At 38.3% G+C, this 19,299-nt stretch overlaps 1 protein-coding gene across 1 annotated transcript in view; it reads left to right on the forward strand.

Annotated features, from left to right (window-relative positions):
- Positions 1–19,299, forward strand: part of USP13 (ubiquitin specific peptidase 13) — a 51,682-nt gene that overhangs the window by 25,062 nt on the left and 7,321 nt on the right. Inside the window, exons 6-15 of the mRNA XM_005146921.4 lie at positions 137–321; positions 4,215–4,309; positions 5,161–5,348; positions 7,029–7,100; positions 7,362–7,455; positions 11,914–12,039; positions 13,329–13,482; positions 15,267–15,441; positions 17,502–17,590; positions 17,964–18,086. Coding sequence (XP_005146978.1) covers positions 137–321; positions 4,215–4,309; positions 5,161–5,348; positions 7,029–7,100; positions 7,362–7,455; positions 11,914–12,039; positions 13,329–13,482; positions 15,267–15,441; positions 17,502–17,590; positions 17,964–18,086 — 1,301 coding nt within the window. The remainder of the gene's footprint in view (positions 1–136; positions 322–4,214; positions 4,310–5,160; positions 5,349–7,028; positions 7,101–7,361; positions 7,456–11,913; positions 12,040–13,328; positions 13,483–15,266; positions 15,442–17,501; positions 17,591–17,963; positions 18,087–19,299) is intronic.

Genomic DNA, 19,299 nt, shown 5'->3' on the forward strand with positions numbered 1-19,299 from the left:
AGCCAGCAACTCAGCCAGCAGTTCTATGTGACTCCGGGCTGGGTGTGTATGCTTGGTTTGATCTACTGTAATTGGAAATACAGGACTAGTTTCTGACTTACTTATTTCTGTAATTTCTTCCTGTTTTTTCTTGCAGTGGTTGGAAATGCTCAAAATGTGACCTGCGGGAGAATCTGTGGCTAAACTTGACAGATGGTTCTGTGCTTTGTGGAAAGTGGTTCTTTGATGGCAGTGGTGGGAATGGGCATGCAACAGAGCACTACAAGGAGACGGGTTATCCCCTAGCAGTGAAGTTGGGAACCATCAGTCCTGATGGAGCAGGTCAGCCACCTGACAGGTTCTGAGATGAGCTACCTTTTGTGCATGTGTGTATCTATTACAAAGTGTGTTTGTACTTCTAGTATAAATCTTTCTGAGAGTGTGATATGAAAAGGAAACCTTGTGAGTCTGTGAATCTTGATTGGGATAGGAGGGACCAACACATACTCCATTTGGAGAAAGGCCTTACCTTTTTTACCTGCTCTCCCCTTTTCATATTTAGTGTAAATAGGTTTTTTGGTTTGTATAATAGTAGATATGTAATAGAAGAATGGTATTATTTTGAGACAGCAGAATCCAGAGAAAGTGTTTTCCAGTTCTTCATTTGTTAGGGCAAATGGTTCAATCTTATGTACATAGAAACAATAATGAAAATTATTTTTAAGTCAGAAAAGCCTGTTCTTAACAGTGTGTATGTTGGGGTTTTTTATACTGGAAACTGTGCTGGTTTTCCTTACTGTTTTGGTAACATTTGGTTCAGTCTAATAAACGCCCATCTTTGTGGAGCTGCTGTGGTGTACATTTGTAAAATGCCTCATGATCTTGAGGGGGAAAAAAGCTATAAAAGTATCTTTGTCACACTTGGAGAATATGCAAATGTTCTGCACTGTTACTGTGGAGTATTATGGTGTGTGAGGATTAAATGGAGTAAATGCATGAAGCTGAAAAAGTCATAAACAAAGCAATCCTTTGCTGTAATGGTATGGAGAAATAAAAATGGCAGAACACATAGCATAATTATATTTTGGGTTTAATGCTTATGACCATGTGGGTGAAAGACAGCTGTTTAGAGCAGCCCCTGTTTTAACACATCAGTTGAATTTTTCATCTTTTCATCTTTTTCCCATCTTTTCCTCCTATTTAGTGTCAGGAAAAGGAGACTAGTCAGATTCAACCAGTGCTGCCTAAGAAACAATTGAGCAAAATTCATTCTTTTCTCTCCCAGATGGAATATTGTTTCCTTGCATTAGTCTGGTCTTGGATGTTTTCCATCCAAATCTCTGAGTTATTGAAGGTGTTTAGGGTTTGCCCAGTTGTAGATTTCAACTGCATCTACAAAATAAACAAAATACTCTTTAATAGGTTGTGTGTTTGGGATAACAACGGACAGGCGGTCATCCTTCCCTCTGAAAGATGGATACCATCTATTCTCCACAGACCTTTGCTCTGCTGGATAGTATTTACTTGGTTTCCCTATAGAAAGGATGTCCTTCCCCAAACCCTCCTTGTTTCTTTTCCAGTAATTTTTCTCTCTCTGATGTGTATTGCCATGTTAATCATAACCTCTCAATAGGGCTGGATGACGGGAGGTTCAGGAAACAGGGCTCCATGGCTGATTGTGATGCAGTCTGTCTGGTTTCTGGTTTCCTGGCCTGGAGGTGAAGAGGTGATGGTAGAGGAATAATAAGCTTTTAGTCCCTCTGTTGATACAACTTACTACTTTTTCACAACAGTAAGAGGGGAAAGAGGTGGTGCCAGTATTCCACTTACACTTTTCCCGTGTGTGTTAACAGAGAGAGCAGAGGAGAGCTGCTTGTGTAGGAAATGTATCTTGTATACATTATGAAAGATTTCTGGAGCATTAGCCTTGTTTTGTAACATTCTGACAACAAATACATCTGGGATCTGAACGAAACTTCTGTCTTCTGCTCTTGGACCTTGGACAGGGTGCACAAGAGTGTCAGAAATGTTGCTTGCTTTAATAGGTTGAGTACTACTCTGCAGACTGTGCGACGTGCTGCCTCTCTTGACAATGCCATTAGATTTCATTTCAAGACATTCTGAGGTTGTGTGTTTGGCTGGAGGAATGGAATGGGGATTTGACATGGGAAGCCATATCTGACAGATACTTGAATAAGTTGCTTTGTGGGTGCCAGTCTTGGCAATTGTCAGGTACTTCTTTGGGAGATCCTCAGCACCGTTTTTCTCCAGGGACAGTGTTGCAATTGCCTGTTATCCCCTCTAAGTAGGAAGGAGTGATGTCTACACAGCCAGAACGGGTGTAAATCTTGAGCTGTGGAGGAAAAGGAAGTAGAGGTAGCATTGTAAATTTTTCTTATATTTATATGAATAAAAATAATGATTTTCTTCCCTTTAATAACATTGTTATCTGTCTCGGATTTTTCTTTGTTTTGGGTTTTGTTTGTGTGGGTTTGGTTTTTTTTTGTGCCACTCCCTCCCTTTTCCCCCCTTTCTCACTCTAAGGATACCAGCTTTTGTGCGTCACATTTACCAACTTGTCTACATTCCTTGTCTACATTTGTCCATATAACAGCATTACAGACCCATGTTTGTGATCTCTCATCCTCTTTTTATGATTTGTTGCTCTTTGATTTTTATTTTATTTCTATTTTTTTGTAAGTGAATTATATCTCTCTCACATGAATTTAAGTTGAAAAGTACTAAAGTATATGGCACAGGCTGGCCTTGAGTGAAAGATTAATGTGTTTTTGTGTTCCATTTTTGCTGCTCTGGGTCAGTAGTCCCAGATGGCTGCTTTCTCTTCAGTTGCCAGAGCAGAGGAAAAACGAAATCAAATCTTCCACATCGAAAATATTCACCCAAAATCAACTGATGTGTAATCTTGCTCCATTTAAGTTTGAACTTTTCGTAATCTGTTGGTTGCACTGTGACCTCACCAGAAATCTATGAGAATGTTGTGATGTCTTATATGTGGATGAACAGTTGTAACTTCTGGGTATGCTTGCTACCACATAGTGGTATTCCAGCAGATGGGCAGCTACAGCCACAGGCATGCCAGAGAGGTCATCAGGATCAGTAAAGAGAGAGTCTGATTGGCTATTCAGCAGCTGGCAGCACAACTGAAAAGTTCAATTCCTTGGTTTAAGAGTGTTTGTTTTTCATAGGGCTGATAGATTTAAAAAGTTGCATTAGGTCTTTGAGCTCTTGGCTGACCTTCAGTTTACCATTTTAGTGTGAGTTTGGTACTAGCAGTCTTCAAGGAAGCTGCCTTTTTTGTTTGAAGTCTTACATAGGGGATGGGCTGCATCAGAGCCAGGGTCTATAGTTGCAAGGAGAGGGCAGGGTTAAGGACATTTTAGTAATTATATTTGTGCTGCAGACAGCTGTTATGTGGGTTCCTGCTTTCTTCTGGGTTTGTTTAATCTTTCTTCTGGCTAAGTTTTCTCTGTTAGCCTACATCTGGTCATATGGGGGAAAGTCACTGTGAGAAAATGCTAGACTTGAAGACGTGGCTGAGAAGCACAGGCAGACTAGCAGAGGGATTCTGGATTTAGGTATGAGTAGGGACCAAAGGAGGGAAGTAGTCATTCACTACAGAGGAAGAGGCCAGTCCAGTGGTGTCCAATCCAATAAATACCTCTTTATTCCTAATACAGAATTTCTCAGTTCTCTCTGCATCTCTGTGGGAAAAGGGCATAGATGGATTCCTTAAATTGTACTAGATATTAAAATACCATTGACAGTAGTCTGTTGGGCCTGTATACTCATAGTTTTGATGTGTCTGCCTGTACCTAATAGCTCCGCAAAAATTCAGTCTCTTGTCATGTTCAAAATGTGGACTGGCCCCGTATCTGAGAATTTTGCATACTCTCGTGCCCTGTTTCTTGTTTGCCCTACAAATTTCTTATTTTTTTGGGGGGGAAATGATATAATCACTATGAATGTTCTTAAGTCTTAATACTGTGAGCCGTGTAATTTCTTTTGAGGAGAGCAGTTGAGGTGATTGTGTTGAGAACATTGAAGATATTTACTGAGCTATATGGATGTCTATGCATTTTTCTGCATTTTTCATAGCCAAATTTGGTGAATATGAATGAGGCATGTTTATAGGCAGTCCTGTACTGAGCATGAGATGTTGGTAAACAAAGAAGGAATAACATTTGATACTTATTGATTTCTCTCTGCTTTCATAGATGTCTATTCCTTTGATGAAGAGGAGCCGGTTTTAGACCCACATATAGCAAAACATTTGGCACACTTCGGAATTGATATGCTGCAGATGCAAGTGGTAGGAAATCTGTCTTTTGTTTATTTTGCTGTTTACTTGTCTTAGCTGGGGGTGGGAGAGAAACAGGAGAATGATACTGGTAGTTTATATTTGTGTGATCCTTCAGACTGTTCTGATAGTATGTAGTTTTGTAAAGCCAGACACTTCATGTTTTATTTTCTGAGGTCTGAGTGAATCATTACTCTTATCCAGTGGTCTTTCCAGAAAACCTATTTTACTCAGCAACATTGAAAACTTAGTCTTAGCTGTTGTAAAGGTTTCATCTCTGTTCTTCAGATCAGTCTGAAATTCTTAGTGAAGTGATGGAGTAGTGCCTGCAGTAAATGACAATATAGTGATCCGTACCTACAAGCTGTGAACAATTGATGTATCTGAAAGCTGAGCTGTAAAGGGGAGAAACTTCAGTGTCATAAATTCTGGCTTTTCCCATTTGAAAGAGGGCAATAGTTCTTGGATCTGCAGCTTTTTGTGTGGTTTGTTTGCTGGGACCAGCTTCTACAGCAGTTATTCTTGTTCGTTAAAAGTGGAATATGAAACCTGAAATAATGCAGTGTTTTGATGAGGTCAGAGCCCTGGGAGAAGTGAAGCTCCCAGCTGGGTTTGAGGTCACATCTAGGAACACTCAAAGAGCCAGTAGTCTGTGGTGAAGAGCTAAGATGTATATTAGCAGAACAAGCTGATAGTGTTCTGACTCCAATTTCCTCCACTGTGTGCAGGATTTACCTCTCTTTGCCTATTGGCTTGGCTCGTCTTTTCTAGAGTATATATCACAAAGTTGGTGATGATGGCAGCAACATGATTCTTGCAGAAGTTAAGCAGATGAGGAAAAAAAATCATCTTCTTGCTTTCAGACAGAGAATGGATTAAGAGATAATGATATAAAACCAAGAGTCTCTGAATGGGAAGTGATTCAGGAAGCTGGTGTGAAACTCAAGCCCATGTATGGCCCAGGATACACTGGCATGAAGAACCTGGGAAATAGCTGCTACCTCAATGCTGTCATGCAAGCCATTTTCAGCATTCCAGAGTTCCAGCGAGCGTAAGTAGCTTCAAACTAGTTCTTGTCACCAGCTGCTGCATTCCTCAATCTCTTTTTCTAAGAAAAATGGTATTTTAATTTTTGTCTCACCTGCAAACAGGTCTCTTTCAGTCAGTTCAGTGGCTTAGAGGATTTAGTGATTGTATTCTGTTCTGGAAAAGGTTGGAACACAAAACCCAATTTGCTTTTGAAATCAGAACTTCTTAACTTGGCTTTAGTGGTGGGAAATAATATGCCACCTTGTAAATTTGATTGCTCTGTCAGAAAACCACAGGCTATCCCTCTTTTTCATAATATGTATGTATAGATTTCTATCTCAATATCATCAGTAACACATTAAGGTTTTTTGTCGTGGCCCATGCCTCTAAAGGTGCAAGAATCATTCTATTGCTCCAGTGTCATTTGCGCAAAAAAATGTACTGGCACAAACATGCTAATATTGATCCATGCTAATGTAAAGCAGTGCACCTTTGATGTGCAGGTCTGGCTAAAAAGAGGGAAACTATCAGAGGCATTTTAAAATTAATATTCTTATTAAAAAAATTAAAGTCTCGTTTCATGAGAAGGGTACTGTGAGCCTATTATTCCACTGAATAATTAAAAAAGGACAGAAGCACAACAGAGGAATATGAAATACTTGTGACTGTTTGGAGCTGATCACATCACTCCAAGGAGGGCACCCTTTTTATAAGGGACTGTATTTAGTTTGCAATAAAATTCAGAATGTTCTTTCATTCCACAGCAGTAGTAGAGCGTGTACTGGAGCAAAGCTTTTAGATTTTGGAAAGCCTCCCAGATTTTCATGTAGCAATTGCCTTCTGGAGAAGAAGAAGGAGAAGATGTATATTTTGTGTTGTTTTTTTCTTTTTTTTTTTTTTTTTTTTTTTTAGCTGTGTGTAGTACAGTCTGTAGATTACGGTCTGCCAGTTTTTCTACTTCCATTTTCAAGAAATTTTAAAATGGACTTTAAAGGGAGACTGTGTTCCCACAGCATGGTCCTTGGAGCTACCTGGAACACTTATTATCAACCAAGTAGTGAATATCTTTGATGAAAGAGGGACTAGGCAGAAATGAGATGTGTTTTTTCAACATGGTTGTACATACCTACCCTGTTTTTTCTTGTGCTCAAGGGAAGCAGTGCTCAGATAACATAGTACTGAATGTCTCACTGTCCAACAAACTGGCTATAATGATGTATACGTCAGCATTTATTGTCAGGAATTAGCTTTTGTTTCTCTGAAAAAACTCCATAGAAACATTCTTTTTACATGTTTTCTTCCTGATACAAATTTGGAATTTATTTGCTGATGTTGATTAAGAATAAAAAGTACATTGGTTCTCAACCCAGCTCTGTTTTAACATCAAAACATAACACCATCCTGAAGCTATTTCAGGATCACGGAATAGAGTTTAAATTCCGGGTGGCCACCACCACCATATCTTTTATAGCTAGAAACATCTAAGCAAAACTTTGAATGCCCATTTCCTAATTTCTTTATTACTATTTTTTTCATGCAGAAGCACTCACAAAGGATAGATTAAGTCACTGCTATGATGCAAAAGTTGACATGTTAGTGCAGAGGAAGCCTGCTAATGTATCACACTGAGGATCTGCTAGGGTATTCTTCAGTAAATCTAACTGCACTATTTAAATGTTTCTGCTTTGTTCTTGCCACCCAGGTATGTAGGAAACCTTCCACGAATATTTGACTACTCCCCTCTTGATCCAACGCAAGATTTTAGCACTCAGATGTAAGTGGCACTTCTCAGTGTTTACTGGGTCAAATGAAATAGAATCTAAACAATTTAATGACAGAACAAAAAAACACATCTGTGTGGGCTTGAAAGTGAGATATGGCGCAAGGTAGAATGGGAAGATTTGCCCACTTAGTTGCAGGTGATGATCTTTCAGCAGAGGGTCAAAGACAGTGAACTTTTACTGCTTGGAATAAAATTTTTCTTTTTTGTTTTTCTCACATGTTTGTTTCTACCCCATCACTCTTTTCCCTACAGGGCTAAATTGGGACATGGCCTCCTTTCAGGCCAGTACTCTAAGCCACCCATGAAATCTGAGCTTATTGAGCAGGTGATGAAAGAAGAACACAAGGTATTTGCCTGAGTTTGTACAGCCTGGTAACTAGGTAAAAGTGATATCCTGAGAAAAGGGAACAGGTGCTGGGCATTGAAGAGCATATGTGGATCCATCATGGGATGCTTAGCAAGGTGGAATGTGCACGATTTCAGTCAGGAATATATTAGTCAGGGGCTATTTGTGCAAAGCATCAAAGTAACCACTGGTTCTGCTAATAAAGTATGCTACTGCTCCAATGTGAGTGCAAAAGTTCATAAAACTTCTAACTTACGTTTATCTTCTCTGAGGAACAAAATAAAAAAGTTATCTAGAGAATACTATGTATTTGTAAGCAAATTTCTAAACCCTCTTTAATTTCGGAAAGAATTATAAAGAGCTAAAGAGTTGTTTCCAGGATGTGCCTGACAGATTTCTGCCTGATTACAGGAAAAGCTGTCTGGGTAATATGCAAGATTAAGTGGTGCTGGAGGCCTTCATGTAGATGAAGGAAGGACCATGCAGAGTCTTGTCTGCTGGGGCTTTACTCAGGTTATTTTATGGTACAAAAATCACTCAGAAGCATGTCTGTACCAGTGTGATCTATACTGAGAACAGCAGTGCATGTGGGTTTTGATATAAATTGAAATTCTAATTGCCAGACAACCGAGGGAGAATAATGTATGTATCCTGATTTATAATAATTTGCAATAGAAAAAAATACTGCAATTGGCTTTTCTCAGAATAGGCAATTTCAGAACAAAGGAATAGTGAGGGGCAAGAACACCCTAGATGCGAAAGAGAGGAACTGGAGGATGAAATGACCTTTTCTCTCATGTTTACATAATACAGAATTTTATTTCTCTGTCATTGTGTTACCAGTGGGAGACTGTCCTTTTATTTTTACTGTAATTTGCAATAATTTTTGCAGCAAAGCAGATACTTAGAACTAGACGTAGTGAGCTAGCTTTGAGAACTCCAGTATTGTTCTGTAATTTTCATATTGCCTTTGTGGTGTTCTGTCAGCAACAAGAGAGTTGCTTGTTTCTCTTACACTTCATAAATCATTATGGCATGTCTTGGCATTGTAATATCCATGGACCCATGTCTTCATCTGTTTGTGCTTTTCTCCTTCACCAGCAATGAATAAATTCATTCATAGTCATCAGAAAGCCACTTTGTTCAACAGCCTTTTGGTTTCAGCAGTAAGGATGATCTTTGATGAAGGTCTTCCCGATCTCTTTGTATTAACAAGGTTAACGGGCATTGCCTGATTCACTGGATTATTTTTTTACTTGTTCTTGCTTGATGTTGTGAAGTAATCACAGTAGCTTAGTGGTGAAATGGAAAATTTCTCTTTTTTTCAGTTGGTTTAAGCTTACATCACCCTTTGGAGAGTGAGATCAGTTCAGGTTTTGCTGTTCTGCTTAAACTCTACTGGTTTTGAAATTGCCTTTGTTTTCCCTGGAGTCATCCAATTAACAATTGTCTAAAGCAAAATACTAGTTATTGGGACTATATTGTCTACCCAAGCAAACATGTTGTTTTGGGTTTGTTTTATTACTCAAACCATCTACTGTGAAGCATCTTGTTTAGAGTGATACTGGGAACACTGGACTAGAATGTTTGCATCCCTACAAGCCTCCTGTTATTGTGACCCCAAGCAGCATATGGAGTCAACCCATAGACTCCATTGATGGGATATTTAGAAATAAAAGGTCAACTAATAACCAATACTGAAAATGCTACCTGTAGAAAGAGCTGCCTTTATTGAGAAAGAATCTCTGATGCCAAGTTGTAGTTTTCTACACAGTAGAAATCATGCACACTTTTGTCACAGAAGCTTGGTGTTAGTTCCCATGGTAATAGATATTTTCCTCTACCAGTTGCTGATACAGGAATTCCTCCTTCTGAAATCAGAATACCAAGGAGATTTTGGAGAAAGATAGAGCATCTGGTGCAGAGTAGTTTACATGATCTGAAATGCTGAGTTAGTTGCTTTGTATAGTAGCTATCTAGTGTTTTGAAGCAATGAATGAATGTTGTTTTTTTTCTTTTAATGGTTTAAAACTTAATCAGTACATCACTGTGACTAAGGAATAGTGGAGTAGATTTCAACAGACTTACCTGCTTTCTTAAACACAAACAAGATATGAATGAAGAATAGCATGCAGAAGTTCAAAGATTTTAACCCTTTGAGTAAAGTGTCACTTTCATGTTTAGCCCAGCAGCCACTACTAGCAATGAGATACTGAGATTTTTTTTTTAATTACAGATGGTATAAAACTCTGTCATTGAGTGGTAGCCATTTGCCAGCATTTCACAATACTTGTGTTGTTCGTAAGTTCAGTTTAATAATGTAGTAGTTACATGTAGCATCAGATGACTTCCTTAAGTAATTAATAGCATGTATTAGGATTTGAAACAGCTTTTACTGCTTTTGTTCTTTGTTGTATTGAAGATTTATTTTAAAAGAAAAATCAAGTGTAGATATTTTCTCCATTCCCTCACTCTGGGCATAGAAATCTATGTTTTTGCCAATCTGGGGTGCTTTTTTGTTTGGTGTGTTTCCCCTTCCTTCCCCCATTAATACTGGTGTGTCTACAGCTAGTATTTTCTCATCCAGAGAGTTGTACTGACATTTATAATAAATATAATTGCACAGGATTTTAGGCCTTCAGTGGTTTCAAGTGCTTCTGCTTTTTGTCTGTAAAATCAATCATTAATTTTATTTTTATTTTTTCACTTTTTTTCTCCCCTCTCCTATATGCAAAGTTCTCTAGTTTTCTGGGTCTTTGGAATTCATCCAGAGTTTTGGGGAGTTGTTGCCTGTAAAAGCATTCATATGAGATCTGCAGTGGTCCAGCACAGTCTATATTTAGCTGATCTGTTCTGTGACTGTTGACGGGGAAAGTATGCTAGGTATTCTATAAATATTCGTGGTACTGTGCAGCTAAAATTCTTAACTGGGGGAATTTAGTGTGGAGATGGCAGCAGTTTTCTTGTACCCACTTTAACATTAAAAATAAGTTGAAAGCCTAAAGGGTTGTCAGCTAGGACTTGATTTTCTACTTAGAGCTTTGCCATTTCTTCTGTTATTTTACTTGTCCTTGAAGTAGAAAGGGTTTAGAGGACAGGGACCAATTCTCTTCTACAGACTGTCATGCTCGACATGTTTTTCTTCTCCCTGCTCAAATGGCTGAGTAAAAGGTGTATAGGTGGAAACAGGCCTTGATTCCAAACTTACTCTATTACATTAGGGCAAATGTGCCACAGGCCATATTTTTGCATCTGATGTACAAGGAAGCCTGGTATATAGTAATTTGAGCTGGTTTATGCATTCTTCTCCCTACTCCTAGCTTTGATGAAAGACAGATGAGGACTCTGAAGCAATATATATAACCCAAGATTCAGATATCCCTAGAATACCTCTTTGTTCGAGCAATACTGATACTGTCTCTCTATGACAGCCTTTAAAGAGCATCTGAACCTAATGTGGTTGCTGGTGTACTGCCAGAAATTGAAAAAACATTAGGAGAACCTACTTTTGAATTCAGTGGATCTAGGAATACCTGGTGAAACCAAGAGTAAACTTTTGATCTGCTAGTGTGTGTTTTATGTGCCTTCCATTTTATACTGTTTTTTCTATTTTTATATTGCTGTGATAGCACAACTGTAGTAAAGAATGAGATTGGCCAAGTTTTTAACAGCCTCTAATATCCTAAAGGCTGCGCTTCTGGTTGGTTTGTCTTGAAAGTGATTTGGTGCCATGGAGGATGAGAGCAAATTTGAGTAAGGGATTCTGACCCTTTCAAATATGTTATTTTAAAGGCTTAATAGCTAATTAGGTCTTTAGGATGCCATTTGGGGTGGTTTGAAGGCTTCTTGAAATGGTATAGAGAGTGAGAAAGTAAAAACTAAGACTTCCTTGGAAGCTAAAGATTTTCTAGTTTAGAGTAGTTTCCTACTGAATCTAAAGCAGTATGTTATGGTCTTTCAACATGGCCAACACTTGCAAATTCTTATCTCTTCTTAGCAGCCCATCTGGGAAGGCAATGCTGCACACATTAGTTGTTCCCTGCTTGATTCTGTAGAGATCTCTGGAAAGGTTATGTCCTGAGTAAAGCTACTAGCTGATATACAACGTACTTCATGCCCACATATATTTAGGTGGAAGATGGTTCTGAAAAAAAGTCAGATTCTGGAAACCACTAACCTTTAAGAAACCTTCAGTAATCTCTTTTAACTTGCAAATGTCATAGAAAAATCAGATGAGTGAATGCTGTAGAAACTATGTCATAATACGTACTCCCCCCCCCCCCCCCCCCCCCCCCCCCCCCGATCACGTTTATTAAAATGGAAAACCAGATAATACCAAAACTATCATTTCTACAGTGGCAGAAATGGGTCCTAGATAGATCTAGTTGAGTAACTTTGTGATATTTGGTCCAGGAATTAATAAGAATGTTTTAAAAGGTTTCTCTTTCTTCTGTTTAGGCTCAACACAATGGAATATCTCCTCAGATGTTTAAAGCTTTTATAAGTAAAAGTCACCCAGAATTTTCCTCTAATAGACAGCAAGATGCGCTGGAATTTTTCCTACATCTTATAAATCTAGTAGAGGTGAGAAAATCTGAATTACTTGTTTTCCCTGTTTATATTGGAGAATGAGGACAGAGCTGAGTGGCTCAGGTTTTTTTGTTATCCTTTTTTTTAGCCTTGGGTACCTAGAAAATGGCACTGATTAAAATGTATTTTGGTTTATAAACATTTGTTTCTTTAATTCTTCCTTCTCTACTTTGGGCCCTTCTCTGTGTGACCACACGCAGGGCCAATGCTACTGATAACTACAGCTAGAGATATAGAAAGGCATCAAGCAAGCATTACTGTATAGGCTGTAAGATTTATAAACATACATGACTGTCCTTTTAAATTGCTGTTCATTTTATGATTACATGCTATCCATTTGTTTACTATATTGAAGTCTGTCTTGGGATATTAATGGATTGGCTATTATTATTATTCCAAATATATATCATAGTTGGGAGTGAACTAATTACCATGTCCCATTCTCTTAAAAATCACAGCTGTACATCAGTGAATCATTATGGGAGAAAGAACATCTCCCACAGCAAAGGGACTCTTACCAGTTGAGTATTTCTGTATAAAATTTGTTTCACTGAGCTCCAGCTCAGTGCTGTGTGTAAGAGTCAGTACTGTGAACGTTAATGTCTTTCTGAAAAGCAAATTTACAAGTATATGTGGTTTTGATTTAAAGAACTTTTCTTGCCCATCCTTCCACCCTCTTATCCCCTTTTTCCCCAAGAACGGAGGGTATTTATTAATGTATTACAGTCTAGATGAAGTTATTCACATTTGCATGCATTGTGTTCCATATCCCAAAATACATGTACTGATTATAGGATGGTTAGAAGACATTTTCTGGCTTTCGCCTGATAAGACATTCACTTGAACAATAAAGAGGAGGTATATGACTTGTATGACATTCCCATCTGGAAAATTAATAAGTTGCTTGTTCTGTTTCAGTGCGGATTGAGAGTGGTAGGAGAAATTGTTTGCTGAAAGGATGCTCCATGTTATTTACCTGAGCTTTCTGTCTTTATTGTAACCTACCACCTTTGTATCTTCTTTTGTTCACCTTGACTCAGATTTATTAGGGACACACTCTGAAAGTTACTATGTGTAAAGAGATACTGATGTGTGTTGCAGACTTCAGTGGGATTCTGTCTGCATAAGAGTTCTACATGCAGTAAAATGAGCATGAGCTGCCAGATCTGGTGCAAGATTGTTGTCTTTGTGCTTGCCATAAAACTATCAGGAGCCTTTGGCTTCTCTGGTCATTTTAATGATCGTCACTTAAATGATCTGATCTGATCTGATATTCCTTTCAGAGGAACCCTGTAGGATCAGAAAACCCTAGTGATGTTTTCAGGTTTCTGGTGGAAGAACGCACACAATGCTGCCAGTCTAGAAAGGTCCGCTACACAGAGAGGGTGGACTATATCATGCAGTTACCTGTTGCCATGGAGGCAGCAGCAAACAAAGGTAAGGAAAGAAACTAGTTTGACTGACCTTCTGGTGACTCTCAGTCATGAGGGAATGAAGTTCTCACCCCTATATGATCTCTCTACACAGATAGAATGGTTCAAGGCCATGTGGCATATCACACCAATGAACTGATTGGGGAAAGCTACTTGATTTGATTTTCTTTAAAGAAGATTTTATCCACACATCAGTTTGTGGCTATACTGTACCTGCTTATATTTTTAGGAAAGAAGGATTCTACCTAGATGTTCCTGGCAAGTTTTCAGACAGATTTCTCCTCAAACTGTGGACCACCATTAAGTGTCACCACTCAGGAATATATCACAGAGAATTGTAGCAGTTTATTTGATAAAAATGTCAGTGACTTATGATTTAAAACCTTAACCTGGATTTGACTCAGGGATGTGCCACACCACTTGTAGTACAATTTATTCACCCTTGGGGTTTGTGCATATGTGTGCCCAAAGGTTGTCATTAGGATTGGATTTCTTTTTTCTGGACAGTGAACCAGTATATAAAAAATTCTTAGCTCTAAGGGAATCAAATAAACTAGGTAATAAATATCTTGTAAAAACAAGCAGGTACTCACAAAACCCAACCAAAAAACAACCAACCAACCCCCCCCCCCCAAAAAAAAAACCAACCCAACCCAAAACTCCCGCCACATTGGCTTTGTGTTCATTAGCAGCAGAAGATAAGGCCTAACATGATGATAGAGAATAGGGGTATAAGACAGTTTGTTGTCTGTTACACCAAGATGCACAATGTGGATAGCTAGAGCTTTAGGAGATGTGGGAAGGAGGATGAAGTGGCGGACATTAATTTAATATACAGGGGTGGTTTTCATGTCTGTGAGCTTCCTGAAAATGCATACTTGTTTTTAAAGGAGAAAATGGCTGAGGAGGCTAGAGGACTCGGAAGCAGGAGAGAGGTATTGACACATCTTGGTTGCCCTGCAGTCAGTGGTGAAGAGTGTTGTAGGTTAACAAAATAAACGTATGCCTGAGGTGGAAGTGAAGGGAACATCACAGGTGCATGAGAAGGGGGATCTTCCTCTGGTTTCCTGCATAATCTCAAAATGAAAAAATATTTTAAAGCCAGAAGGAGCTATCCTGACTATTTGATCTGATCCTTTGAAATAGGACAAAACATAGTTCTACCTATTGCTTTTTACCTAGCTCACAGGTTCTTGAATGGACAATGTTTTGAAATAACCATTTTGACTTGAAAAATCTAAGGTTTGTAGAACTTTACATTCTTTGTTCATCAGTTTCAGTGATGATTCTATGTTTATAAAATGGCATGTTATTTTCAGGCAATGGCTCAGGAGGTATATTAGATTTTGAATTTAACGTACAGTGATGCTTGTCCTGCCAGTGTCAGGATTCTTTCTATATTGTACATAATCCTGTCCTGTCTAGAAAGTCAGATGACACAAACAGCAATAATTTTCCAAGTCATATTGAGCTGATAAAGCAGGTGGTTGGTGTTCTCATTAACACAGGATTCAGGCTATAATGGCAAGATTTTAATTGCCTGTTGCCCGGTATTACCAGTTCTGTGTTGTCACCATGAACAGAAGCCTTCAGAAACCAGATGTGGTTGTTAAGTGCAGCTCCTGACCCCAATGCAGAAAAAAAGATTGGATACCTTGTGAAAGCCATAAGGTGTTTTATTGATAAGTGGGGTTTTGAATTTCTAAAACTTTCAAAAATAAGCCTGGTGAGGGACATTATAACCATGACAATGTTCATTTAGCTATTAGTGTGATATGTATTTCTCAGATGAATTAATTGCCTATGAATTGAAGAGGCGAGAAGCAGAAGCTACAAGGAGACCTCTACCAGAGCTTGTTCGTGCCAAGATCCCATTTAGTGCATGTCTGCAGGCCTTTTCTGAGCCAAGCAATGTAGAGGACTTCTGGAGCAGTGCCCTTCAAGCAAAGTCTGCAGGAGTGAAGTAAGTGTGTGTCTGGCTGCCTATTAAAATATATGTATGGTAGTGTTGTGTGCTTATTTTAGTACCTGGATATGATGAAGAGAGAAACAGACAAAGGCATAGTGGGATTTGGCATTGTATTACTGTTGGGGTTCACAAATGTAGTGTGTAGATCAAGCCTGATGGGAATTGTAATGAGCAGTTGAGCAGGAGAGAAATTTTTCTCAATTGTCAGACTTCAGGAAGTGATGTGTTCTGGTTGTTAAGAACTTGAACTTTAAATGCTTGTAGCTTAATTGTCTGCGCATGTTTTAAAATTGGATCATATGTATCAGGTAGTCATAGAGCTCTGTATTGTGTGGTAGAAAATACAGTCTGGATCTCTGTGCTTAATCTCTTAATGTCTCATTTCACTAAGGCTGGTGAGGGGCATTGTATGACAACAAAACAGGGTGAAGCAAACAAAAGTGTTCTCTTCTGAGAAAATTCTTTAGATAAACAGAAACTTTTGCTTTTGTGAAGTGATGAAAACTTTGGGTTTATTATATTGTCATATATTATCTATTGTTTGCATTTGGATTTCAACCCATCTCCTTTGTATGTTTGGTTGCATTTGTTAAGTTTGCTGTAACTTACATGGGGCCATGGTACAAGGTGGACATATTAAACAAGGCCACCCTGTGTTTATAATGAGATAGATAAAAGAACCAAAACCATCTTGGGCTTAAAAAAGCATTAAGAAGAAATAGTGTGGCAGAGATAAGTGCAATTTTCAGGGGCAGTATTTCTTGCTGAGAACAAGAATTAGTCTCTCATCTGGCTTCATTTTTATGTCAGCAGCAAGGAGTGGTTGAAAATTGCACTCTGCAACTGGTTTGCTAAGTGACTAGGTAATTTCTATTTTTAGATCACTTAGCATACCAATGACTCATTGCTATCTTAGGATAGAATTTCACTGACATTGTATTGAAAATTGGGAGACAAGTGCACTTGGTGAAGAAAAATGCAACAAATCTAAAGGCTTTTGTATTAACTATGAACATATTGGAAGAACATTCTAGTCTTTAAGTATATCCAAGGTTAATTTGTAATTTAGCTGTTCTTCGTCCTCTAGGTCTTTACAAATATTGAAAGATGAAGAATAATTTGCTATTTAGGATATAAAGTTTCATGCTGCAGATGAGAAAGTTACTAAAATTGTAGGGTGGTGCTCTGAAGAGTTTAGAAAGTAGTTACTTATCGTATGGTAAGAATATATGGTTTAGTGTGAGGTGTCCCTGCCCATGGCAGGGGGATTGGAACTAAATGATCTTAAGGTCCTTTCCAACCCTAACTATTCTATGATTCTATGATTAAGACCTTATATTTAGGATGCATTTACTGTACTTGACCCAGAGAGGAGAAGAATGGTGGTACATTTAACATTACACTGTGTTCAAGGTTAAACTTTTTCTTTTTGTTAATTGGTTAAATATCAGGGATGCCCTTAAACATGAGTCATCCTCTATTTTGATAAATGTTATAGTATCTGAGTAAGCATATCATGTAGAATTTTTTTATACAGCACTTTCATGTGAAAAACTACAAATGACAGCTTTTTCAGTCTTTGATAAATAAAATGTCTTATGGGTGGACTGATACTTCATGGACAATGGTACTCTTACTAGAAAGAGAGCAAATAAAATGTAGATTGAACTGTTACTCTATTCTGTCCAAGATGTGTTTTAAGCCTGTTTCCTGAAGTTCTAGTCAGTGTCATTCAGAAATTATTTCCTGACATTCAGCTTCAAAACACTTTGAGTGAGCAAGTGTAATAGTACTTTTAGGTGTTTTCTGTAGTCTTCCTAGAGGCTGAATTGTCTGCAAGGGTTTGAGCTGACATTAAGGATATGGATGTATAAGAAAGGTATTGCCATACTTCTCCACTGTACTTGGAAACGTCTTTGTGAAGTTAATGTTTATAAAATCCATCACTTGATCTCACTTAGGGCTCAAGCTATTCATCTCAGTGTGCATGAAGTACTGAAATCTGTGCTGCTTGTGACTTTGTTTCTATGAATTGTGTTTCTTGTGCTTCCTAGGACTTCTCGGTTTGCTTCATTTCCTGAATACTTAGTGGTGCAGATAAAAAAATTCACCTTTGGCCTCGACTGGATACCCAAAAAGCTTGGTATGTGCTTTTTAGATTTACCTTTTTCTCATTCTGCCCAAAGTAATCTGCAAGATTACAAAATACATGCTTTGGTCTATAATGAGAACCTACATTGAATCTTGGGTTTATTTTGTAAAGATCGTAGCTGAATCTTCTTTCCCCCAAATTAATCTGTCAGGTCTGTGGAGTTAAAATACAGTTTCATATAATCTGACTTCTGAGATAAACTGTACTTTAGTGTTCTGACTTTCTCAAATAACTGTTTTCAGGAGGGCAATCCTGGCTGTGTTTGTACCTTGAGTACCAGAGTCTGCCTCTCTGAAGAGGTAGGTTGCACCATGAGGTCATTTCACTGGATTAATAAACTTGGACTGTTTCTTTACTTTTGTAGATGTTTCTATAGACATGCCAGATTTCCTAGATATCAACCACCTTCGGGCCAGGGGTCTCCAGGCAGGAGAAGAGGAACTTCCAGACATTGCTCCTCCCATTATCATTCCTGATGACCCAAAAGGTATTTACTGACTTTCTCTCTTCTGATTCTCTCCTGTAGTCCTCTTTGCCTCTAGCACATACTGATTCTCTTTAATCTTCATCTTTTGGAGCTAGGAACAATAAAGCAGCTCTTGTGCTTTTATAATTGAAGATTCTTACAACACCCCACAGCTTTTTCTGTTCCTCTCTACTGGAAAACTCTAGATCCTTCCAGCTTTTCTGCTTGGATGTTTTCAGGATTTATGATTGTTGCTGTTGTTCTGGACTCTCTCAAAATAATTTGCATTCTTGTGAAACTGTTGTGCTCATAAATGGATGTTCTATTTTGTGAAATGGATTATTTCACTTGCTTTACTGACTATAGTCTTGTATACCCTACTGTGTGGTGGTTGCCTCTTTTGCCATAGTGTAGTGCTGCTTAATGGAGCAGCTTGTGCTGCGTTACGATCTCTTCATCTTTGCTAGCAGAGTTTTTTCATGTCTTCCATATGCATGGGTGATCATCCTTAGTTAAGGATGAAGCCCTTGTGCTCATCTTCATTGAATGTTCATTGATATGTAAGACTTAAAGGAATAGAGAAGTGTGTGAACACCTCTAGGCTTAGGAATATCAGCTACATGCAGGGAACATCTGACCATTCATCGACCTTCAGTGCATATTCATCACTCCCTTTCAGTAAAGTCACTGTGCACTTTCCAGGGTCTGGTGTGAAGGACTTGGACTCAGACCAATAAGCTGAGTCTCATGACAGGTGTCGTGAGGTGGCGTGTTAATCCACTAATTTCTTACATTTTCATTAGAGGTGTTACTAAACTGCTGTTTATCTTCTGAGTACTTCTGTACTAACTTCTGTCTGAAACCTGGTGATAAAGTAGTCTGTGTGGGACTGTAGCTAAATCAATCTGTCAGTTCTTGTGTACAGTAAATGGTCCACCCTGATTAGAAGGAATTTTAAAATCTGTCAGTTACTATGATAATTTGCTGTAGGATTTTAGTGTTACGGTTCTGAGCAGATGGTTTTCTGTTTAGTCACATGATTTGCTTTGATAACATGAAACACTTTGGTTCAAGGTGGAACAACAAACACTCTGTCTGCAGGATAGATTCATTCACAGTACAGTGATACTTAAAGCACAAAGGACTACAGTTTAAGAAAACCTTTCTATAGGGATAGATTAAGACTCAAAATCTTACTAATTTTTAAATTTCAAGATTTGTTAGGTTGCAGTAG

The sequence above is a fragment of the Melopsittacus undulatus genome, chromosome 6 (assembly GCF_012275295.1).
Source record: "Melopsittacus undulatus isolate bMelUnd1 chromosome 6, bMelUnd1.mat.Z, whole genome shotgun sequence".
NCBI lineage: Eukaryota > Metazoa > Chordata > Aves > Psittaciformes > Psittaculidae > Melopsittacus > Melopsittacus undulatus.